The sequence below is a fragment of the Vombatus ursinus genome, unplaced genomic scaffold (assembly GCF_900497805.2).
Source record: "Vombatus ursinus unplaced genomic scaffold, bare-nosed wombat genome assembly UNPS02014861.1, whole genome shotgun sequence".
Classification (NCBI taxonomy): Eukaryota; Metazoa; Chordata; class Mammalia; order Diprotodontia; family Vombatidae; genus Vombatus; species Vombatus ursinus.
In genome coordinates, this window is record NW_020954639.1 from 13,405,774 (window position 1) to 13,427,959 (window position 22,186).

The following is a 22,186-nucleotide window of genomic DNA, read 5'->3' on the forward strand; positions in this document are numbered from 1 at the left end:
AAAGTAGGTTTCTTGAGAGTAGAGATTGTTTCATTCTTTGTACTTGTATCTTTATCACCTAGCACAGTCCCTGGCAAATAGAGGCTTAGTAAATACTTATTGGTTGAGAATTTCAAACTTTTTGAGTGAGTTTACTAGTTTTCCTAAACCTTACTCAGAACTCTTCCTCCTTCATATTCATGTTAATTCCTTTTACAGTTGTCTAATTTGCTTATTAGAACAGTCATTCTTGCTCTTTATCGGCATGATGCACATATCCATTTATATTAGATGAGACTAGTAGCTTGTTTTAATCAAGTTACTATGAGCCAACAATTTAGTTTGAACCTGTGATCTTTGGATGTTTTATATCATGTGGTGTTGCAGTGTTTTGAGTTTTGAGTTATCAGTCACTCTCTTTATATGCACACATATATTTATATACAAAAATTTTGACATAGAAGAACCGATTTAATTAAAATTTAAGATTATTGTAGGAAATGAATGTTAAGCCACCAAAGACCTCAGAAAAGAATATGATTTGAAGGAAACTCCTCTTTTTTTCTTAGAATATTATGTTTAAAAAACCAATGATGAAAGAAAACTTTCCAATTAACCCAGTCTTTGAATTTTAGTGTTTAATTTCCAGTGTTTCACCTAATTCCTCAGTGCTACTTTGAAATATTACTGATTAATGGAATATTTTAACCATCATATTTTACAGCTTATATACATAGTCATCATTAAGCCATAATTTACCATAATGTGCTTTCCTAGTTAAATATCTTGTAAAGCTGTCCTTTTGATGAACAGCGGTACTTACTCAGACTGAAAATAAGAGCTGTGCCATGTATAGTAGATCCCAAGAGGTTATTGGTGTTTTTGTAGACAGCAGACAGGAGAAAAAGGCATTTTGTCCTTTTTACCCCAAGTAATCCCACTGGAAAATTAAACATGTGCTATGAATTGATATCAGCCCATGCCAGGTTACCTCCCTAAACAGGGCTCCTGCAAGCACTGTTTCTACATTTCTTGGACAGCAGTGTGATGGCCTCTGCATGATGGATAGTTTCTGCTACTGTGGAGCACTGTGCTGCTGTCTGTCCCCATGAGACTTTCAGCGAGGCATGCCACCAATAACTAGGGGCAGCAACTACTTTAACTCTTTCAAGGTATACTGGCCACATTTTTGCAAGCCTGAATATTGGAGTCAAACTGAAACACGTGTTTTGCTTGGATTTTTTACAGCCAACTGTTGTAATGGTGAGCCATGCATTTTTTCTTTTTGTCCTGCTTTTTGGAAACTTATTTTGGACTTTAGATAAAACTGATGTTTTAAAAGCAGTATGTTAGCAAAAAATGTTTATACAAACCACAAAGTCTTTTTAATAGATGAACCTTTCCATCTTCTGTTCTTTTAAGGAAGTTTTTCCTTTTCATGACTCATTTTGCTCTCTGGCTAACATTAAAGGAAATGTAATAATGATTAAGAAAAGGAATGTATGCTTTATTTCCTTCTAATTCTTTAAAAATCTTTACACATTTTCTCTAAGGTTACGTAAACAGAAATGGCTAGAGAAATTTGACAATTGACAAGGGTAAAAACTAGTGCATTGTTACAAGCTTCTTAGGAACTTAAAACAGAATGCTTACTCTGCTTCTTTAGACAAATGTTTTCCTTGATCCAGTTAGAATGACATGCCTCAGGCAGCCAGTTACACAGACCTGTGAAGCAAAATTAATGAGATCACCCTTAGATTACACTTTGTGTTTTATTTTCACTTTATAGGTCTGTATGAGCTGCTGACTGCACTGCCAGCCCAGCTGCAGCCACATGTGGACAGCCAGGAAGACCTAACCTTCCTCTGGGATATGTTTGGTGAAAAAAGCCTTCATTCACTGGTGAAGGTAAACCACACTGAAGTCAGATTCTCTTTGAGAAGAGCATATGGAAAAATGTTTTGAGCGCCATCTAGTAAACCAGCGAGATCAGATTGTTGCTCCCTGAAAACAAAACAGCCTTGTTTCAACTCACCGAGTTTCTGACAGGGGTGGAAGTTGTTAAAGATTCCGCTAAAAATACATAGATGATTTCACTTAATAGTGATGTTCTGGCAGTGTATACTAATGCAGCAAACATATGTTTGCCTTTGTTTAGAAAAAGAGTATGAAATAGCAGGAAATTTTAGACTTCTTTATGGTCAACATTCAGGAGCTGGAGTTTAGCTTAAATAAATAAATGTTCACAGCAAAAATTAGAAGGAATATATTTTCTGAGGTCAAGTATGGCAACAGTTCTGTAGCCACATTAATTTAAAATAATTTCCTTTAACAAAATCAACTGAAATTCTAGTAAGCTCTTTCTTTTACTGGCATTCCTCCCCTGAAAATGGTACTTTGTATAAAACATATTGCAGTTAATATGAATAAAATCAGTTTGGGAGATGATTTCATTGAAGTGTTTTTGCCATGAAAATGATCAGGAACCAGAAATCAAACCTTGACACATAAGTATGCGAAGCAATCCTGGTAATGGTCAAACTGCTTAAAATAGTAAAAGGAAACCAAGTAGCTTACTGGAAAATGTACTACCCATGCTTCTGGAAATATCAATTGAGTTCTCTCAGAGAGTTTTAACTCAAGCTGAAGGGAAATTTAGAGGGCTCCGTTGATTCTGTAGGAGGTATAGTAATCCATACCACAGAAATATCCAAACTTACACATAATTTCAGCAAAATTTGTTACGGTTGTCAGTTGTTAGAAGAGGTTTAGAATTGAGAAATAGCACTTGAAAATAAATAACCTCAGAAAATGAAAAACTTCAGTATCCATCTGTGATGGAATTCTGACTGAAGTTTTTTCTGTTTTGTAAATTTAAAGAAAAGTTTTTGTTTCTCAAGCAGTGGCAACTTGCAAAGAGGCTAAATAACTCTTAAGAAAATGGTGTTTTATTAAGCTTTTAAGTTGTGGAATATCTTTAATGGTAAGGCATTTTATACATATCCTATGATGCTTTTTGCAAGGAATGATTTTAGCTTTATGAAATTTTTGAAGGGGATATTTACATTTGACTGTGCTGAAACTGACTAATGATAAAAATGTTTTTTTTTTAAAGGTATCAAAGTTGAATATCTTTTGACTTATTGAAACTGATTTCATATTAAAATAGAAAGAATCGAGTCTAATTGTGTGATTACTTTTTTAAAAGAATAAGTTGAATCATTCTGGAGGGGAAGAAAGGATAGTATGTGGTATTTATTTTTAACTGAATATTGAAGGCTAGTTTCATTATCGCAGAACATTTAAAAACTAGAAAATTGCTGTATGGAAGAGATTTGTAGATAGTGGTAGCTATTAAAATATATTAATTATTAAAAAGTGAAACTTTGTTGTCTTAGTTTACATTGGTCTCACTGGTCCAAGCCAGGGAGATTGGAATAGGAAAACATTTAAATTTTTCTAATGTATATACCAACACAGCAACGTATTAGTGGAATCTGGTGCCATAAAAAACATTTTTTGATCTAGACCTTTGGTATCAATGGTATAGATCATTGCCAGTATAAAAATTTCTAATGGTACAGAGCAGCAATTCATCTGCAAGTTTTATAGTCTTAGAAAGTGGCCTGGAACATTGAGGTTAAGTGATTTGTCCATAGTTACACAAGTACTGTGTGAGCTCTTTACAACTCCAAGGCCCATCCTTTATCCATAATGCCACACTACTTCTTTCAACAACAACAACAACAACAAAAATACATTAAACATGGAGGTAAAAGAATTGCAATTGTAGTGAAGGGATAGTGTAGCAAAATTGGGAAAATGTAGCTGTTTTAAATAGAAAATATCTTATTTATTTGATTATTAAGTTGCTTTCAAATAAAGATAGTTTCTTGCAATATTATATATGTAAGGGTATGTACCGTCTTTTAATACCATTTTCTTCCACTTTTGTCAGATACAGTTGGAATGTCTTTTATCTGGCCTATTCATTAAATTATGTAAAGCAAAAATGATGGCTGCAAAAAGTGAGCTTGGTTGATTCTAGCTTCAAATTATTGGAACAAGCTATAGGTTATAAAAATGGATGCTATCAAGGATCCTGTTTTAAGACTAGTAATGGGATATATGTTTCAACAGAATAAAATACATTGTATTAAAAAAAGTTACTTTTGGAATGAGTTGAAATCTTTTTTGGAACTCATGCTTTGTAAATTAGAAATGACCAAACACAAGACTGTTATTTTGCTCCATCCTGAAATTTTCATGGCTTAATCTTAATTTAACAAGTGAAAAAATTGTTAAACTGCCACAAGATGATTCTCATACATAGTGTAAGTTTTCAACTTTTGGTCACTGGTACATTTATCTAAAAAAATGGTATTAACCAGATCCTCAGTTATTAGGAAGAGACATAGATAACCAGTTCTTTGACAACTGACATATGCCACTTTAGGATGTCCTCTGCAGTGCTACATTAGGCTTATTGAAGCAATGCTAGGATATTAGTTCAATTTTGCTTATATATATTTACTTCAACAAAATGAGCAGCAATTATTATCAGTGACTGTTGTAGCATGATTTAGTAGCAATAATGCACGACTAGGAATCAGGAAGACCCAAATTCAGATCCTGCCTCTTACACTAGCATCTAACTGTGGGCAAATTACTTAATCTATATCAGCCTCAGTTTACTCATCTGTAAAATGAGGATAAAATGGCATCTACCTCACAGGGTTTTTGTGACAATCAAATCAGGTAATATAGTCAAAGTGCTTTGAAAACCTTAAAATCCTACATAAATGTTAGCTATTGTTGTTGTTATCAATCTTTGAAACATAGGATACCATAGACAGAATTTTACCTAGTAAGGTGGTAATTAAAGAAGGTCCAGGAAGTATACTGTGGAGGAGTTAGGATTGGAGGAGTGAGGGGGGAGGAAAATGAAAGTATTTCAAAAAATAACAAACAATTTATACAAAATTTCCTTTATATAGGAAAAGGAATGAATATACTTGCTCTAGTTCATCTTTTCCTCTAAATATAGTTTGAAGTTTTCTTTCTTATAGAGCCTTCATTTTTTATTTCCATTTATTTGTTCCTGTTTATTCTGCAAATATTTATTAAATGCTTTCTTTAAAGAGGGAATTATCTTTTATTTTCCATACTTTTTGGACTATGGAATACATTTTAGGTTGTGAGTTTTTGTTTTTTGGACCAATATACTAGTACTAGCTTATTTTTATATAATACTTTAGAGTTTGTTAAGTACATGTGTAACTCAAGATGAGTTGGCAAGTTAGGTAGTACAGGTATCATTGTCTCTATTTTATAGATATGAAAATTGAGGTACTACTAGGTTAAGTAAATTTCATAGTGTCACCTGGCTAGTAACAGCAGAACTGGGACTTGAAGCCAGGTGTTCTAATACTTCCATAGGTCTCTGGCCCATAAATAGCCTTCAGGGCATCGTAAAAGTGCTTTGAATTGTTACTATCAGCATAAAACTGAATTTCATCTGCCTTCTTACTGAGCCAAGAATCCTGCATCTCTCTAAGCTTTGCTTGTACTTTACTTTTGATGGAATTAAATTCTGCCTTCTTAGAGATGGATGAACTATTCTGGCTGGTAATGTGGAGTTCTTGTTTTTCATTTAGGAGTTTTTGAACTTTTCTGTCATTTTCATCAAACCAGTCTTGGTGTTTGCGAGTGTTCTGACCTTGATGAACAAATGCAGTGTTAAAATGTACATATCAATAACGAGGTTGATGCATGCCTTGCCAGAGCTAGCTCAGTGTTTGGGAGGCTCTGAAGGAAAATATCAGTGCCATGCCAGAAAACTGAATCGCTTCCATTTGAATTGTCTTAGGAAGATTCTGAAGGTCACTTGGCAGGATAAGATACCAGACAGTGAGGTCCTTTCTCGAACTAAACTGCCAAGCATTCAAACTCTGCTTCAGAGAGTGCAACTCTGATGGTCTGGCCATGTTGTTTGAATGTAAATATTTTATGGAGAACTTACACAGGGCAAGCATTCACGTAGTGGTCAGAAGAAGCGATACAAGGTCTCTCTTAAGAACTTTGGAATTGATTGTGTGATACGGGAGACACTGGCACAGGACTGGTCATCGTGGCTTGCCGTCGTCAGAGAAGGTGCTGTCCTCTCTGAGCAAGCAGAATTGAAACAGCTCAAAATAAGCCCAGGATGCGCATATTTAGAGAATCCACCCCAAATGTTCACACAGAGTATTTGTGCCTGACCTGTGGTAGAGCATTCTGAGCTCCTATTGGTCTGATCAGCCACGGTTGGATGCGCTGAAACTTGACTGTAGCGTGGTGATGTTGTTTTGGTCCTCTTCAAGAATGAAGGACAACAACCAACCAGTGTAATACCATGCATAGTATGGTGGTCTTACAACGTGCCACAGAGAACTTAACCTTTTTACCTCTAGAATTTCCATGCTGGAGATCTCCTCTGTCCTGATAGGTGTTTCTTCAGTGGGTCACTGCATTTGGTCTGGCTCTTACAATGCTTCATTTCACTCATTAATTAATCAGTAAACATTTTTGAAGTGCCTACCATGTTCCAGGAACTGTGCTAAGCTCTGGGGATACAAATATATGTAAAAAAGAGACAGTTTCTGCCTTCAAAGAGCTTACAGTATAATGGAAAAAGACTGCACACAAATGGAATTTAAAAAGCGGGAGTGGTGGGTGGTAGGGAAGGTGCCTAGTGCAGGGGCATCACGGAAAACTTCCCAATGTAGTGCCTCTAGGTGAGAAATGAAGAGATGTTCTGGCCTGGCCTCTTCCCTTAAATGGAGGTTTTGGAGTTCATGTCCCTACCCTCCAATTAGACACTACCCAGCTGTATTACCTAACTTAGGTTTCCTACTTCTTACTGCTTTTTAGTTATAGAACAGTAATCAAATCAGCTGTCATTGGTCCTAGAAAAGGGTATGTCAGTTTACTGTACTATGGTTCCACTAGGCACCCTCATAACTATCAAAACCAAAATATTCCTCCTTGGCTACCACTTCCCGTATGTGTTGTCTTTCCTCATTAGAATGTAAGCTCCTGGAGGACAGCAAGTCTTGCATTTTGTATTTATGTCTCCATTCCCTAGTACAATGCTTGACACATAATAAGTGCATAATAATTTTTTTTTATTCATTCTTCTTTTTCATTCATTTTGCTCAGTGGGACTCAAACCCAGTTCTTTCTGACTCTGATGCATGCTTTTTATTCACTCTGGTTTCTTTGCTTCTCATAATACTAAGATATCATTGATGACCAGCTATAGTATTGTACCCTTATAGAAATGGAGTTTCTTGCTTGCCTTTGAGAACAAATTGAACTGTTTCCTTACTCAACTCTCCAAATGTACTAAGTGGAAGTAAACCTTTTTTTTTTGCTTAAATTGTTTATTATTTTTACTTGTTAAAAGGAAAATTCAAGTTTCATCAATATTCTTTATTTCCCATATGCTTCAGAAGACTGTTGGCTTTATGTAGAATGTGCTTTTCCACAAGTTTAAAGAGAAATTCAATAATTAGTTTTTGTCTTGTTTCCTTACTTTTATCTAGTAGTCTGGTATTGAAAGTAATGAGTGCACTCCTTGAAATCCCAGAACATGCTTATTTAGGCCCATAGTTAAACAAGTGTATCACCCATGTGGTATTGAGAAATTGTCATTCATCCATAGATTGGCTGTAGTAGAACAAGAAGGATATTGCTTACATAGTGGTTTAAAGGAGCCATTCTTTTATCCAGGCTAATGCACCATCTTTTGGATAGTTCTTAAGTGTCTGGAGCCACAATCAGCTTTGAATCTGCTTGGAGTTAAAGCCAGGCAGTGCCTGGTTGAATAGCTTCTTTAGAATGGTTTTTAAAGTTCTTCTGGAAGCACCCAGTTGATACTTTCAAACATAGTATTTTACTTATTTGTTGACATAGGTCATCCTTATAGAAGGTACTTAGTAGAATATACAGTGATCACAAAAGGTAAAGGAAAACAGTAATTCATCAGAATTTGTGACCAATCTTGACTCTGGAAGACTTGATGATGAGGGAGAAATCTGTCCTCTGATGGAAGAAGTGATAGACTGACTACAGTACAGAATGAAACCTGTGCTGTTAGATATAACTAATGTGTTGATTTGTTTTGTATAAACATCCTTTTTCATAAGAGAGAGTTTTATGGGGTGGGAGGAGTATGTGATAGAAAATGATAGCAGTATAAACAAAAATATGTATTTTAAAAGGTCCTTTTTAGGATAATGCAACTGTGAGTATTAGACTTTGGTTAGTCTAGCAGGAAAGAAAGGAAAGAATGCCTTGAGTAGAATTCACCAAATTAGCTAAGTTGAGTATTTTAATATTACAAATACCACAGCAAAAGAAAGTATGTGATAAGTTTTAAATAAATCAAAGATAAATTTATCTCCCTAATACAGTATTTCAGGATAGTATACAAACCAAGATCGTATTAGAATTATTCATACATTAAGAACAGTGTGGCATTTAAAAAGTTTGGGACATAATTTCTGGGTAATTAGTCATTTTATTAATAATGCCAGAACTTTTAATAAAAGGCCAGTGGTACTCTTGAATGTCAAAGACCCTCATGGCTCACAGCTTACATAATCTTGGAAGAGGAGTGTTCCTGAGGGTGGTCATCAACTCTGATTGGTTAACAGTTGATGAGAGGTGGACTTTACAAAGAGAAGTGAGCTCACTCCACTGAGTATGACATTGTATCAGTCTTGGACAGAGAAACTATCCCTATACCTAGACCACCTAGCCTTGGCTGGGCAGTCTAGACAAAGAATCTATATCCCCCATCCAAGCCTGAAGTAGTTGGGTAGTATCAATACCCAGAATGAGGAGAATGTTAATTCTATCTTCCACCAGCCCTATCCTTTAGAGATTGGACAAGGAAATAGGACAGGGAAAAAAAGCAGGGCTCTCTCCAATTTTAGTAATGGGCTGTTAATGTGAGAGAGAAATAATGATTTCTCTCATCAGGAGTTTTTAACTTGAGGTCCTTGGTTCAGTGGTTCTGTGAACTTTGGTAGGAAAAACATTTGATCCTGTTTGTCGCTAACCTTTAATTGAAATTTATTCTCTCATTTACTTATGAATGTAGGCAGCAAAACATTATTCTGAAAGGAATTCATAGACTAAGAAGATGCCTACTAGTCTGCCAAAGGGATCTGTGGAATAAAAAAGATTAAGAACCCTCATGTAGTAATTAAACTTTGAAGTGAAACTGTTGTTCAAATTTACTTACATTTGGTAATTGTCCTTCAGAGAATAAAATGTTAACAGACAGATACATTCTTACCTTAATTAAAATCTTTTATGCTCAATGTGACTTCATTTTCCAAACTAAAAAGTCAGGATACAGAGTGTCACAAAGACTATTCTTTTTGCAAGACCTTATTAAATTTATGTGTTTCTTAAAAGTTTGATGGCCTGTAGTTATTCTGAGTCACTTGGCCACACATATAAATAAACTCAAGCAGAATTTTAGAGTTCAAAAGCAGCCATTCAGTCCAACCAATGGGATAAGTAGCCATTTGGTTTCTGCTGGAAAACTTATAATGAAAGGGAACCTGCTGTTTCCAAGGTGGTCCATTCCCCTTTTTGCTAGCTCTACTTCTTGGGGAGTTGCTCCTTACACCATACCTCAGTTTAGTTTTTATGATTTTCATGGATTGCTTCTAATTCTTTCCTCTAGGTTTGAACATAGCAAGTCTAAATCCCTTCCACATCACGTCCCTTCAGATAGTTGAAGACAACTATCATGTATGTGTCTCTTGAGTCTTTTCTAATTCAGGCTAACTTTCTTTTTTTCCTTTAACCAGTTTTCATATGATATGAACTCCAATACTGTTACCTACCCAATTGCCTTTCTTTGCTGTGGAGCTCAGAGTTGGACATAATACTCTTTTGACCAGGGGCAGAGTACTGTGGAGCAATAACATTCTTATTCCTGGAAGCTATGCATTTCTTAAAATACCCGGAAATCACATTAGCTTTTTGGCTGCCACATGATATCGGTGACTAATAATGACCTTGAGTCTACTACAATCCGAAGAGCTTTTTCAGACAAATTAAAGTTTCACTATTGTTCCCCAATCTTGTAACAATTGTTTCCCCCTGGTAGAATGTTTAGGCTCTTAAGGGTATATTCTCTCTCTCTCTCTCTCTCTCTCCCTCTCCTCCCTCTCTCCCCCTCTTTCTCCCTTCCTCTCTTCCTCCCCCCTCCTCCTTCCTTCCCTCCTTCTCTCCCTTCTCCCTCCCTAGAACTGTCCCTAGCTTAACAAATATTTGTTGAAGTGAAGTAGCTTTGGGGTTTTTTTTGTCCCAAATGTACAGCTATCAGGAATAAAATTGACATAATCGGGTAAGGTATTTAAAAAATAAAAACTAACTTGAGTTTCTATGTATATTTACTTTTGCTTTCAATAAAAACATACCATGGTGTGGTGCTCAGGGAAGGGAGTTTTGATTCAGGTAGTTACTGAGATTATGAGAGGAGCCATAAAGCAGTGGATTTTCACATCTTTTTTCAGTAGCAAGATAATATTGCTTTGATTATTATTCTCTGAGCTAGAGGTGAAAAACAGGTGTGGATGAGGTGTTATTCATGGTGTTAAGGTAAATGGCAAGAAAACTCTGCTATCTGTATTCCCACTGGATGGCTAGATAGGATGAGGCGTGGTCTGAGAGTTGGGGTTCAGCTTAGCAATAGAAGGCTGAGGTTTTACACTCTAATCAAGGTAACCACCACAGGGCAAATGATAAAGCTCGGTGAATTAACTCCCCAATAAAGAGAGTTTGAGGGCACAAAATCTTTGGAAATTCAGGTCTGAAGACTCCCTGTCTCTTGTGGAACAAGAGCGTATCTGAAATATGTGTAGCAATAGCCAGATAGCAAAATACTAGGTCCTGTGATCTTGTTTCAGCTGTACCCTTATTACTGCATGGCTTTTCGTTCATTATTCCCTGATTAAAAATAGAGGCCATTTTGAGCTTGCTCTTTTCCCCAAGTCCATACATTAAAGTCACTCTAAATCTCCCATCTCCAATTCTTTCCTTTCTTACTCTAATTTCTTACACTGGGTTGGCCTGTCTCCTTGTCCACCCTTTTCACTTGTGTTATTGGTCCCATCCTCTCTCATCTACTGTTATTCATTCCCTTTGTTTTTGTGAGCTTCCATCTCTCCTGATATACTGGATTCTGGCTTTTCACCTGTAAACACTACTATTTCTTTCCCATTTTTTAAAAAGAAAACAAACAAAAAAAAAAAACCCTTTCACTTAACCTTCTCTTCCCTTTGAGCCATTTTCTTTTCTCTTCTCTTTATAATCAAACACCTGGAAAGGGTCACATACATTGGCTTATTTTTTCTTATTTGCTTCTCACTTGTCATTCCCTTTCAGTCTAGTTTATTTCCCTATACTTAAGTGAAATTTCTCTCTCCGAGCTTACCAACAATTTCCCAATTGCTGATTCTGATGACCTTTTCTCAGTCCTCATTCTAGTTAATATCCCAGTGTAGCTTTTGGCATTGTTAATAAGCCCTTCCTCCTGCACACTCTCTTCTTCCCCCCTTCCGCCTTAGTTTTGGTAAAATTCTCTTGGTTCTCTTCTATCTGACCATTCTTTTAAAAATTCTTCTGTCCTAGATAATCTTAATTCTGTTGCCCACAAAGTGTGGCTGCCCCTAAGGTTCTGTGCTGGGTTCTCTTTTCTTTCAATACTTCCTCCCTTGGTGATCTTCATAGTCCTCATGAATCCACTTATACCTTTGTAGATGATTATCAAATCTTGTGTTGCCATTCTTAATTTCTCTCCTGAGCTTCAGTTCCATGTTACCGACTGTGTGCTGGGCATCTCCATCTACACTGAACAATATTATCTCCAACACAACATGTCTAAAACAATTCATTATCTTCCTCATATCCTAGTTTATCTTTCCCCTGATTATACCATCCTACATCTAAATTTTCCTCTTACTGAGGATATCACCATCTTTTCAGTTCTCATGGTTTCAGTCTTACAGTCATCTTCATCTCTTCACTCTTCCTCACCACATTCCCATATCCAGTGATTTCCAGACCTCATTGACTTTACTTTCTTAACATCTTTTGCATCTATCCTTTTCTCTCCAAGGCCTACCACAATGTTTATACATAGTAAGAGCTCAAATGATGATTAGATTAGGAAACAGGCCTTACTTCTCTTAGTTTACAAATGGCTAATGGCCCAAACTATAGCTCTAAGCCAGTTCTCCTGACTCCCAGTCCATTGTCTTTATACTGCACCATATTCCTAGGCTAGACATTCTAGGAAGCAAGAATGATAGTTGTTCTGTTTTGACCTTTTTATTTTTTATATTCTCTTAGTCTATTTTAATTTATTGTTTTGGGTTTGTATTCATTGTGTTATATTATTTGAAAAATAAGACTTTGTTGAACATCATTTTATGTGAACTCTTCTAATACTTCTATTCCTTACATACTTTTCACTTAATTAGAGTGAGTAGTATTAGAAGAAATGGGGTGGTGTTTGCATCATTTAAAATCCAATTTAAATCTGAAAGAGTGTTTCAAGAGATAACTTGTCAGTGGAGTGGGCTTTAAAAGAAAATTATATTGTACATGTGAAGGGAGCCAGCAGCCTCAAGTTCACAAAGTAAACCCTTTGGGAAGGTTATGTTACTTGTGTCTGAAATGGTGTTTGCCTTGGGAAGGAGGAAGAGGGAAAATGCCAGACAATGTGAATGATCCATGGCCCCCTGGCCCTGCATTGTGGGGAGCTGGGTATCAGCAGCTGGTAACACTCTTTGGCCAATGAAAGGTAATTATTCAGCCAGTTCTTTAGGAAAAGTAGGAAAGGTTATGTCTTACACTATAGTTTACATTTTTCAGGCACAGAAACATGCAGAGCTTTCTGAAGACATGAATTCCTGAGCCTCTAAGTAAAACTGCTACCTTTGTAATGCTTACTCTCCAAACAGTATCCATATGTGGTCATTTTTAGAAATATGGTAAGATGTTCAGTGTTATATGCATGAGACTGAGGGTGAATGAATGGAGCCTGTTTTGCAAATCACACTGAAAACTTTTTGAAGTTTCACATAAGTGGCAAGTCATGTCTTTTTGAAGTCTACATTTTAAGTCACTGTAATAGTGTAAAATATCAAATCAGAGCTAAATAGGTCCTAAATTGTGTGTAGTGTGAGTGATTTTTTTCTCTGCATTTTAATTTTAATTTATATAGGAATTATAGTCTGCTTTATAAAATGGATGTAAGTAGAACACAACTTAAAACTATTTGATTTTAAATGATTTCACCAAGGGCTGGAGGCCTCTATAACAGTAGCCTTAGATTTATCCTCTTGTGCGGAAAACTATCAGCTGCCCAGATTAGAACTTTTTGGTATAGATGGACAGATTTCCCATTCCTAGGAGTTGTTGTTCAGTCATTTCAGTTGCGTTCGACTCTTTGTGACCCCCTTTGGATTGGCAAAGATACTGGAATGGTTTGCCTTTTCCTTCTCCAGCTCATTTTATAGATGAGAAACCTGAGGCAAACAGGGTAAAATGACTTGCCCAGGGTCACACATCTAATTAGTGTCTGAGGCCATATTTGAACTCAGAAAGATGAGTCTTCCTAACTTCAGGCCTGGCATTGTAGCCACTTTACCCACTGTTCCACCTAGCTGCCCTATTCCTAGTGCTATCTACCCTTTAATTTAGCAAAAATTTATTAAGTATATATATCCTAGTCTTTCTTCTCTTTCTATAATATTTCACTTGGTGATCTCATCAATTCCTAGGGAGTCAATTATCATCCCTATGCTGATATGATTTTCAGATCTGTTTCTCCAGCACTAACTTCTCTCCTTAGATTAACTGAAATTAATTTTTGATTGAAATTCAGTAGTTGCTATAGCAAGAAATTGAGAAATGGAACACAAAAGAAAATTTTAGAAAAGTAAACTTTATACAAGTAAACAGAAATAAACCACATCTTCAGCTGCCTCTTTAGACTTTTTGAACTGGATGTCCTGTAGACATTAAATTCAGTATGTTCAAAGCGGAACTCATCTTTATCCCAAAACTCCTTTTCTGAATTTCCCTATCAGTGTAGAGGGCCCTACTATCCTCCCAGTCACCCAGGCTCACAACTATCGTACTCCACCCTTCATTCTCACCTCCCTTACACTATTTGTTGCCAAGACCTGTTGATTTTACCTTTGTAACATCTCTTGAACAACACCTTCTTTTCTTCTCTGATAAGGCCACCAACCTAGTACAGGCCCTCATCACCTTGTGCCCAGACCACTGCAGTAGTCTACTTGCTGATCTCTATCCTTGACTTAACTTTCAAATTGAACTTTCTAAAGTATAGGTTTGACCATGTCATTCACCTGTACATTAAACTCCCTATAACCTCCAGGATCAAATATAAAATCATCTTGCATTCAAATCCCTTTATAACCTGGCCCACTTGTACTTTTTTGGTCTTCTTATGTCCTACTTGTCCCCGCTTACTGTGTATTCCAGTGACAGTGGCCTCCTTTCTCTTCCTTTTATAAGACAACCATCTCCTAACCATGCATTTTTTGCTGGCTATACCATGGCAGCTAGGTGGCTCAGTGAATAGAGCGTTGGGCCTACAGTCAGGAAGACCTGAGTTCAAATCTAGCCTCAGACATGTATTAGCTTTGTAACCCTGGACAAGTCATTTAACCCTGTTTGCCTCAGTTTTCTTATCTGTAAAATGAGCTGGAGAAGGAAATGACAAACCACTCCAGCATCTTTGCCAAGAAAACCCCAACTGGGGTCCTGAAAAGTTGGATATGGACTGAAATGAGTGAACAACATGCCCTATTCTTGGAATTTTTTTTATCTCTTCATCTCTACTTCCTGGCTTTCAGGAAGTCCCAGCTAATAGCCCATATTCTACAAAAAGCCTTTCCTGAGTCCTCTTAATGTTGGTGGTTCTTTCTTTTGATTATTGCTAAAGTATACTGAATATGTTTTCTTTGTACATAGTTGTTTGCATGTTATCTTTTATTAGACTGTGAGCTCCTTGAGAGTAGGGACTGTCGTTTGCTCTCCCTGCCTTCTCCCCCCCCCCCCATCTCCACTGCTTAACATAGTGCCTGGCATATGGTAGGGTGTTTAATAAATTCATACTGACTGAATGACAAGAATGAAAACCTCTCTTATAATAATTCATAGAATGATAGGGAGACACTGGGCTTTAAGGGAGGGTGGCATGATTAGCCCTATTCTTTAGGTTGAACAATTTGAAAACTAAATCGAGGATAGCCTGGAGGAGAGATTTGTGACAGAGAGATCAACAAGCAGCCTATTGCAATAATTCAGGCACAAGATGATGAAAGCCTGTATTAGGTTAAAGGCCATGTTAGGGGAGAGGAGAGGGCGTTATTTGAGGTGTGTGTGTGTGTGTGTGTGTGTGTGTGTGTGTGTGTGTGTGTGTATGTAAAATTGACAGACTTGACAACCTATTTGATATGAGATGTGCGGGGGTGGTAAAAATTAAGAGTGAGTGACTCGAGGATGGTGAGACCTTTTACACTGTGTAGAGCTTAAAGTCTGGTCAAGCACTGAAGACACCAAGGTCATCCACTGCATTCCAGATCACCAGTCATCTTGACTTCTGTCCTGCCACTGGACTTTGATGACTCAGGAACAGAGAGTGAGGCTAATGTGACTTTGTGCAACTCTGCTTCACTTCAATTCAAGACCAACACTCATGATGTCACTGGTCCTCTTCAAAAAAGAAGTACTAACAATAAGAACGAACAACAAAAAATATATTGCAAAATTACAAAAATCAAGCTTAGACCCAAAGAAGAGACTTGAGAAGAGACATGTGAAACTTTGCAAATATTGTCCGATTTGGTTTTTTAATGTTCTGAAGTCTAGAAGAGGAGAAGGTTTATTGGGTTTAAGACATTTACAGGGTTTCAGTTCAAGATGTCTAATAGACATTTGGAGATGTGAGACTAGAGATCATTAAAGAGGTTAGTGCTAGATAAACAAACCTGAAAACCATCATAATAGGGATCTTAATCGACTCCTTGAGAACTGATCACCAAGTGGCCTGGAGTCAGGAAGACCAGAGTTCAAATCCAGCCTCAGACATTTACTAGCTATATGACCCTTGGCAAGTTGCTTAACTGCCTCAGTTTCCTCAATTTTAAAATGGGAATTGTAATAGCACCCATTTCCTGGGGTTTTTGTGAGGATCAAATGAGATAATATTTGTAAAGTGCTTAGCACAAAGTAGGTGTTATATAAATGCTAGCCATTTATTATTATTAATATTCAAAATAATATAGAGGGAGAAGAAAAAAGAGGAGAGAGCCCTGGGAAATACCTAGATTAGCTGGCATGACCTGGACAAAAAACAAAGTAAACTGAAAAGAGAGCAGAAAGGGAGGTGGAGATCCAAGAGAGACTAATGCCACAAAAACCCAGAGAGAAGGAGTATTAAGGATAAGAGGATGATGGACAGTAGCAAAGGCTGCAAAGAAGTCAAGAAGAATGAGGCTTAAGAAAAAGTTATTAGATTTGGCAATGAAGAGAGTACTTTCAGTTGAATGATGAAGTTAGAAGACAGGCTCTAGAGAATCATCCCATATTGAAAAAAGTGAAAGAATAGAAATAAAATGATTCAGAACATTAAAAAACCAAATCGGACAATATTTGCAAAGTTTCACATGTCTCTTCTCAAGTCTCTTCTTTGGGTCTAAGCTTGATTTTTGTAATTTTGCAATATATTTTTTGTTGTTCATTCTTATTGTTAGTACTTCTTTTTTGAAGAGGACCAGTGACATCATGAGTGTTGGTCTTGAATTGAAGTGAAGCAGAGTTGCACAAAGTCACATTAGCCTCACTCTCTGTTCCTGAGTCATCAAAGTCCAGTGGCAGGACAGAAGTCAAGATGACTGGTGATCTGGAATGCAGTGGATGACCTTGGTGTCTTCAGTGCTTGACCAGACTTTAAGCTCTACACAGCACTTGTTTCAGCCCCCTTCATGGCCGTTGGAACAAATTGTTCTCATCCATGCATTCCAGTGGGGAAAGTCTTTTCGTGCTTGGGATAGATATCACCCTAATTTGCTGACAGGTTTGAGTTCAGTTGCTTATCCTCAACCTGGTTTAGACAGTCTGCTGAGATGGTTTTACCAGGGTGTGGCTGCTGTGCACGCTGCAGCTTCTTGGAGCTACTAGTGAGAGTTGGGTGGACACTAAAAGTGGGTGAGCAGCCCTGAAAAGAGCCCTCACAGCAGATTAATGATTATTTTCTTGATTGAAGGGAAAGATTTAATATTTTCATCTTTTTTTTTCTTATTTTGCTTAGAGTAATGAGACAGTTTCTGATGTAACTGTGGTGGTAGATAGAGAGCTTATTTTATAAGTATTAGTGTCCCTTTCATTTATTCATTCTTCTAAATCTCACTAAAGCTGTCAAGTACTTGTGATTTATTTCTGTTTACTTTTCTAAAGTTTACTTTTCTAAAGTTTTCTTTTATGTCCCATTTCTCAATTTCTTGCTATAGTAACTTAAATTTGAATAAAAAATTGACTTCCATTCAAAAAACATTTATTAATCCCCTAGTAATAATATAGCATTAGTGTACAGTATGGCAGTGTATAAGGCAATTAGTAATAAAAGGAATTGGTAAATTCAGGACCAACTCCTCCTTCCCTTTTTCTTAATATAAAATTTTACATGGTTTAGAAGTTACTGAAAGTTTCGGAAATGAAGTAATGAAAAGGTGTATAGCGTACATTTATTCTGTGAACTGCTCGTCTAGTCTGTTTATGATTGTGAAAGTGTTTCACTCAATCCTGGATGAAATGTATTTATATTCTAGTTTGCTATATGCTATATAGTTTTTGCTACTATAGAATGGTTTTGCTATCGTTAATTAGCTTTTTATGGACAGAATTATTCTTTAGTTTTAATCTTTCGGTCAACTTAGCATTCCGTCAGTTTTCCTTAACTCTCGTGTCCATGTTACATTTTATGAGCTGGAGTTTGTTCCTTTTTAGAAACTCACTTGGCGTGTATTTCCATCTTCTTATAAGGATACTTTTCTGACCTGAATAAATTTCTGTGTCTTGCTAGTTCACAATACTGTTTTCTTTTGGCTTTTTATGTCTTTTTTTAAAGTAGTGATAATATTGTATAATTTCTCTTATTTAAACAAAACTCTAAAAAAGATTTAATTTTGTATTGTTTCTAATTTTTCCTCTGTTTTTCTAGCCATAGATTATTACTTTAAAAAGCCAACATTTCTCTCTTTTTCTTAACTGCAGAACAGGGAATCATTATGAAATATAATCAGAATCTAAAAGGAAACTTTCAGTTGCTGTCGTACGGATGTATTTTGAGGGAAATTTTTAAAAATCGTACTTTGCTTGACTTTACTTTGAAGAAAACAAATGTATTTTCATCTCACCTTGATGCTTTTTAGATTAAGGAGCTTTCAAAACAAAGTAAATTATTAAAAATTGCTTGAAGGCGAATGCATGATTAGAACTTGAATTTGATTTGCCAAGCTCCCGTATGAAGGAATTTATTTTGGTTTTGTTTTTTGTGAGGCTTATGAACATGTTATTTCTGTTTCCTCATCCACCCACCCAGAACACTTTCCCATAGAGAAATGTTATACTATCAAGTGTAAGGAATTGAGGAAGAGATGATACTTGTTTTTGTTTTACTTAGTTGTTGCAATGGAATTTGCTAGTGGAAGCCTGTACAATTCTGTTTCCTGCTCTGTAAACTAATCATTGAAGGAGGTATTCTTGTTATCACCTGCAAAAGCCAGTTCTGTAGAAGTCCTTTAACATTCTCATATTTCTTATTAGGTACTGCTCTTAGGTTTTACTTTCTGGGCAGAGACTTTTAATATGTAAATATCACTTAAGGCAGCCCATATTCTGTGCTTTGACATGAGGTAAACTTTTAAAGTTAAAATCTTCATTTAATATATTAAGAAATTATTGATATTTTCAAATTTCAACTAAATTTTGGACTTTAAGTTCCATTTTTTTTCAGTGTATTTGAAGTATAACAGTTGTAAATATATGTCATCTTTGATATTCCTACTAATTTATGTGTAGTTGTGTGCTTTATATTCTTAAAAACTAAATTTGAAAATGGCTTTACCAGAATGTCAAATATTGTAAAGCATTTTAGCTGTATTTTTTAAAATGCCTTATTTGATATGAGGAAAATTAATTCTTGTTGAAACAATCACAAATTATCAAAGTACTGAATAATCATCAGCTTTTTAAACCTACTTCATGAAGTTTGTGTGCATCATCTGCTTAAAGATTGTTTTTAAAGAAACTCATTTTATTGCAATCCTAGTAGTAAAAAAAATTACTTTTTTTAAGCTTAAACTAAGAGAGTTTTTTACTTGTATTATAGTATAATATGATGTCATTGGTTTACCTTTTATTTCCTTGGCCTCCCCTTAGTAGTGTTGACTTCAGTTTTAATTTTGAACAGATGTTAGCTAAGTGAGCATTATATATCTAGTAATTTTTAAAAAATAAACTGCCCCAGAGTTATCAATTTAACTTTTTCCCCTTCTACAATGTCTTCTCCCTCCACTAGATGGTGCTAAGTGATTAGAACACTTCCTTTACCTGGCCAAAGGGAGAAAAAACCCTGACCTTTTCTCTGGCTTTTTTAGTCCCACAGTTGCCTCATTACTTGGATAGTATAACTCTCCCTATATAAAGAGCCAAATTCAGACAAAAATGAAATACATAACCATGACTAGAAATCAGTGGAACAATGCTAGTCCTGCTTCTGCTACTGGCTACCTGCTCATTTTCCTCATCTTTAAAATAGGACTTTTGAGAACATCTGAGGTTGGGGGGGGAGTTGGATTTTGGATGAAGATGATTTTTAAGTTCTTTTCCAACTTTGAATTTTTGTTATTTTAAGTTAAATTTCCTATTTTATAAGATATATATATATATATATATACACACACGCGTATATGTATGTGTGTGTGTATACATTTGTGTGTGTATATATACACACACACACATTTGTATTAGAGAAAACCAAAGAAACATCTTCCACCAGTAATGTATTAAAATATTTATACTGTCATAGAATGTTAAAACATGGAGGGGCCTAAGAAATCACCAGGTAATCCTTCTCATTTTAGGGATGAAGAAACGCAAACCCTTTGAGGTGAAGTACCTTGTCTTGTGCTCCATGCCTCATGGCTTTTCTGACGCCTTAGTTCAAGGTGTTTTCCTCATATTTTGACTTTTTTTGTGTTTCAGATCTTTATGACCTGAAATAACCTTATCCTTGTCTTAGTTAATAAAATCTGTGGTGGAAGAGATGATAATAAAAATTCATATTTGGTTTGGAAATGTATTCTTTTTTAAAAAATAAGTTTTTGTTGCTGTCCTCTGTTTCTTACATCATCACAGTTATCCCAAATATCCCTCTCCAAAGAACCATCCCATATAACAAGTAGTATTTTTTGGAGAGGAAAAAAAAACTATTATTACAACTGATTGATACATTGAAAAAGTTAAAAAACATGTGGAATGGGGAACACTTGTGGGCCTTCCACCTCCATAAAGGGGTAGGCTTGGGGTATCCTCTCATCTCTTCCTTTGAGTCCTGCTTGATCTTTATTTGTTACATTCACTTTTGATATTTTGATCTGTAGTTCTTTCTTTCCATTTACATTATTGTAGTTACTGTGTATATTGTTTTCTTGGCTCTACTTACTTCACTTTGCATCAGTTGATAGAGATCTTTCCATGCTTCTGTTGAAATGATCACACACATTTCTTGTAGCCACCTAATGTTCAATTACATTCATGGAGATCTGTTTATAAAGCTCTAACCTCTCTCCTGACTTTTCGTCTCCAACTGCATATTATGTATCTCAAATTAGATGTCCTGTAAACTTAAACTCATTATAGCCAAAACGGAATTCATTATTTTCACTCCAAACCCTCCCCTCTTCTTAACTTCTCTATTTTTGACTCAACATAGATATCAGCCTCAATTCTTTATTCTTTCCCCTGTCTCCACATCCAAACAATCATCAGATCCTATTGATTTGATTTTCATATCCTTCATATATGGTTCTTTCTCTTCTCTGATACTGCTACCATCCTGATGCAGACCCTCATACCCTCATTCCTGAACTATTGCAAAATAGCCTTCTAGTTGGTCTTTCTGCTTCAAGTCTGTCCTCACTTCAGTCTGTTTTACACTCAGACACCAAAGTGGTCTTCCTGAAATATAGGTCTAACCATGTATTCCTTCTGCCTAATAAACTTTATAGGCTCATTATTACCTTCAGGATCAAATGTAAAATATGTTTAACATTTAAAGCCTTTGTAACCTGGCCTCTCCCTATCTTTCCAATCCCTAAATACTCTATTCTATGATACTGGTTCTCTTGCTGTTTCTTACACAAGGCACTCTATGTCCTGACTTTTGTCTTTTTCATTTATTGTTCCCTATGCCTAGAACATTTTTGCTCCCTTCTGTCTTCACTGGCTTTTTTTCATGTCTCAGCTAAAATCCTACTTTCTACAAGAATCCTTTCTTGTTCCTCCTTAATACTAGTGCCTTCCTTCTGAGACTAGTCCCATTTTACCAGTGTATACATTATTGTTTGTATAGTTTTTCCGTATTAGAAAGTGAGCTTCTTGTTGGGACCTTTTTTTTTTTTTGGTCGGTCTTTGTACCTTCAGTGTTCAGTATTGTGCCTAGCTCACAGCAAGTGCTTAATAGTTACTTTTTGACTGAGTGATATTTCTATACTTTCTAGGTAACTATATTTACTTATATTGGAGTTATTGATAACAGAATTCAACGTTCTTCTATCAAGCTTCTGCTATAGTATGTGTAGTATAGCATGCTAGGTGCTATGGATACAGAGAGAAAAAGGAAATAGTTCTTATTGTCAAAGTATCAAAATGTATTGACAGTTCTACATTTCATTGTTTTGGGTGGATCAAAAACATCATTTCTTCTTCTCTCCTACCACACCCTTTCTAGTCTCCATTTGGCTGGCTTGTTATTGGGCTCTACAAAATTACTCATAAACTTTCTCTTTTTTTTTAAAAAAAAGCCTTAGAATTGAAAAGT

At 36.0% G+C, this 22,186-nt stretch overlaps 1 protein-coding gene across 3 annotated transcripts in view; it reads left to right on the top strand.

The window, feature by feature from the left end:
- The window catches only part of MPP7 (membrane palmitoylated protein 7), a 256,221-nt gene that overhangs the window by 94,390 nt on the left and 139,645 nt on the right, over positions 1 to 22,186 (top strand). For all 3 annotated transcript variants that reach the window (XM_027841614.1, XM_027841613.1, XM_027841612.1), the window contains exon 3: positions 1,769 to 1,887. In XM_027841614.1, coding sequence (XP_027697415.1) covers positions 1,769 to 1,887 — 119 coding nt within the window. The remainder of the gene's footprint in view (positions 1 to 1,768; positions 1,888 to 22,186) is intronic.